Here is a 3,886-nt window from a genome sequence, read left to right on the forward strand (position 1 = left end):
CTGGAACATTCTTTCCCCAAGTCCCCATTTGGTTCCACCCCTCCTTGAGGTGTTTACTTAAATGTCACCTTCTTGGTGAGGCCTTTGCTGAGCACTTGATTTTATATTTCCACACCCACCAAATTTCTTATACCCCTTTTCTGCTTTATTATCTCCCTAGCATTTATCACCACCTACACGTTTTATCTGTTCATCAGGTTTACTGTTTCTCCCACTAAAATATAAAAGCTCCTGCCTTACAGGGATGTTTATCTGTTTTTTCATTGCTGCATCCCACGGAGTAGGAGTTCAATAAAGTTCTGAACAGCCAAGAATCTAGAGTGGGTTCTAGAGCCTCGGGTGGATATTTGAGACTTGGGTTGCAGACTCAGGAACTGGGCTTGGCAATTGGATTCCCAGGAAGAGAATCAAGACATTCAAAGTGGCCTTGTCCCCTGCTGTAGGGCTCCAGCCACCAGCACAGATATGCTTGCCATGGTCTCATTCCTGGATATTATACTGGCAATATCCCTAGCCTCTCCTCATCCCCTGAGCTTCACCCCCACAATTCAGTGGACTCCTGAATGCCCCTTCCATCTCAGTATCCTGGACCCATAACCATTGTATCTCAAAATGGCCTTAGTATCTTCTCCAAACTTTTTCCTCACCCCATCCTGTTTCAGGGCAGCCCCACCATTCCCTAGTCCTCAGGCCAGAGCTCTGAGTCTCCTCCTGGATATTCTTCCCCCTAAGACCTGTGCACTCTGCCTCCTGAGTGTCTTCCCAACTGCCCCCATTCGCTTCACAGTCCCACCCTGGGCCACATCTCCAGCCTCCTCCCTGGGCTCTCTGCTCCCAATTTTGGTAACCACCTCCAATCCAGAGGGATCTTGCTAAATCTGATTATACACCTCCCCTTGATAAACCTTTCTAATCTCTCCTCATCTCAGATAGAATAAAATCCGAACTGCTCATCACAGATCATCTGGGCCCTGCCAACCCACCCACACCCCACCTCATTTCCTCCCTGTCTCCCCCTAACCTCTCATTCTCTAGCCACACTGCTCTTCCTTCTGAACTTCCAACATGCCAAGCTCAGCCACCACAAGGCCTTTGCATCTGCTGCGCCCCTGCCTGGAATGCTTCTCCCTTCATCTTCATGTGTTGTTCAGCCATCAGCTCCTCAGAGCCCCTTTCTGACCCTTCATACCTAAAATCTCAACAGCACCAACCTGATATGTTATATCTCTTTTACTGCTTGATCATAATCTGTTCTTTTATGCATAGCTTTTAAATTTCTTCTCTGCCTAGAGCCAGTCCTTTTCCCATACATGTCTTGTCTGTGTATTTTTTATTGTGTGTATTCTGTCTCCTTCACCACTATGTAAGTTTCAGGAAGGCAGCACATTTGTCTCTTTGTGTTCAAGCAAGTTTGCCTAGATTCAAATTCTAGTGCCAGTACCCAGCTCCATGTGCCCCTGAGTATATTTGTTCATCTACCTGGCTTCAGTTTCCTCATTGGTAAAATAGGGCAATAAATAGTATCTAACTTTTGGAGTTGCTGTGTGTATTAAAAGTCAAGGGCTTAGAACAGTGCTTGTAACAGTAAACAATACATAAATGATGACTATGTTAGTTATTTTTGATTATTATTTTCTTCCTGACCACCTGAAGCAGGGTTCCTGGAGCATATTAGGGATATTTTTGGAATGAATGAATGAATGAATGAATAGTTGGGGGGCACCTTCTTAAGGCCCACCGTCGGGGATCACCTGGAAGCGCAGGATAATGGTCCAGACCAAACCCAGCGTCAGCCGGTGATTTCCATCCACTATGTCATGCGATCCCACGTTCTCCAGGTGCACGCGCTGCTCCTTCAGGAACTGCAGCGCCTTGTCCACGTTCTCCAGCGAGTGGATCCTCATGCGGCCGCGAGTGGGCCTGGGCTAAGGCAGCAGGGGCGTCAGCCGATGGGCGGGTCCGGCCAAGAGTGACGTCCCCTCAGCCCCGCCTCTTCCAAGGAAGCCCGCCCCTCCCATAGCCACGCCCTGGATTTCTGCGTGTCCAACATCAGGCTAACCTCCCTCAGTTTTATCCTCTTGAGACCCAGGACCCTGAATCACATCTCCTGATGGCTTATTCGGGTCCCTGGCTCTGCCCCTTCCACTGACGCACCATCTCCACATTGGTAACCATACCCTCAACGTGCAGCCCCTCCCCTGCAGTCTGTAGCCATAGTCTCACCCCTCCCATCGATCGCTCCCCCAGTCCACCAATGCTTTACCATTAATTCCGTAGTCACACCCCTCAGTGCCTCTCCGGCCTAGAGAGTGCCCTACCCCAGGATTCTTCCCCTTGTTTAGCGCAATTCCTTCCTATGGCGTTTCTTCCCCCTCTATCACCAGTCTTTTAACGCATCTCTACATTGAATCTTCTCTCTTTGACATGATGCATCATCCAAGCCCAGAAACATACAAACCCCAATCCATACAAGCCACACCCCCAACAACACTGCGCGGTAGCGTGAGACCCCACAACATAGGGCTCATGCTATCAACGAACTCTACCCATTCTCCTCCAACTCCGCCTAGAGACTCCGCAAACATGGTCCGCAGCAAGAGTTCTGCCCCAGTTTTATAGCCACGCCCCTCGCACTTCTTAACCTGAGCCTTTCCCTTCTAATAAAGCTCCTCCTTCCTCCAATGGCCCCACCCCTACCAACGAAGCCCCGCCTCTGAACCTCAGTCTGTGAGTTGGACAGAATCCCGCTACAATTCCCACCCAAGCGCCAGGGTCCTAGCAACCCACTTCCACCCCTGCGCCACAGTCCCATCCACAGTTAGCCAGAAGCCCACTCTAGTCTAGCCCGCCCAGAGAAGCGCAACCCTCAGCCAGACACCCCAGGGCCGCCCTTTCCCTCAGCGCCTCAGACCCCCTCACCAGCTGCTCTCCGGACAGCACTTCCAGAAGGCGCGTGAGCACGAAGCCGTCCCGGAGGTCCGCATAGAGGTCCCCGATGTGGCAGCCCACGCGGGCAAGGTGCGAGTTCACCCATTTGGTGAAGGTTTTCTTCTGCACAGCCTCCCGTTCATCTGCAGGACAGACCCTCGTGAGCCTCCGCCCCCGCAGGAAACCTTGGCCCAGGGGTCCTCAAACTTTTTAAACAGGAGGCCAGTTCACTGGCCGGACTGCGGCCGGGATGCGGGCCCCGGGATGAGTCGGCTGCTAAGCAGGACAGGCAGCGGCGGCAAAAACACCTGGCGGGCTGGATAAATGTCCTAGGCGGCTGCATGTGGCCCGCAGGCCATAGTTTGAGGACGCCTGCCTTGGCCCCTTTCAGCTTTGTTTCAGTCCTGCACCAGCCAAACCCTGCCTGGACTCAGTTCTCTGCAAGAATCCAGCCTTAGCACAGGCAGTTCCTCCTACCTTGAACGCCCACTCCCCACACACACCCCGCTCTCCTGCCCACCTGATGACAATCGCCCTCTCCTTTAAAGTTTTCCTGAGGTATCACGTCCACAGAAAGCCTTCCCTGTTTCCTATCTCGGTGGGCTCTGTTCATTCATTCAATAAATAGTACCGCACTGCTCTAGGCTCTGTGAATACACACTGGCCTCCCTCCCAGGGCTCAGTATAGTGGAGGCATAGGTAATATTCCAGTGAACACGGGGGCGCCATGGAAAGTTTAAGGAGGAGAAACAGGGTAAGAGTTGTGTTTTGGGAATATCCAGGGCTGCTGCGTGAAGAGTAGATCAGAGAGGGAAAAACTGACAGCCAGAAACCCAGGAGATGGAGAAGGGGCCCAGGAGAGAAAGGATGAGGCTGGACCGAGGCAGAAGCCGTGGGGATGGGAAAAAAGGACCTACTGGACAGATAAAAAGTAAGAGGCTGGGCGAAATAGCCCACA

At 52.0% G+C, this 3,886-nt stretch overlaps 1 protein-coding gene across 1 annotated transcript in view; it reads right to left on the reverse strand.

The window, feature by feature from the left end:
- Positions 1-3,886, reverse strand: part of SPTBN4 (spectrin beta, non-erythrocytic 4) — an 80,605-nt gene that overhangs the window by 61,158 nt on the left and 15,561 nt on the right. The window contains exons 2-3 of the mRNA XM_003802104.3: positions 2,920-3,071; positions 1,752-1,925 (exon numbers count right to left, since the gene is read on the reverse strand). Coding sequence (XP_003802152.1) covers positions 1,752-1,925; positions 2,920-3,071 — 326 coding nt within the window. The remainder of the gene's footprint in view (positions 1-1,751; positions 1,926-2,919; positions 3,072-3,886) is intronic.

This window comes from Otolemur garnettii, unplaced genomic scaffold (assembly GCF_000181295.1).
Source record: "Otolemur garnettii isolate 467f Iridium unplaced genomic scaffold, OtoGar3 scaffold00233, whole genome shotgun sequence".
Classification (NCBI taxonomy): Eukaryota; Metazoa; Chordata; class Mammalia; order Primates; family Galagidae; genus Otolemur; species Otolemur garnettii.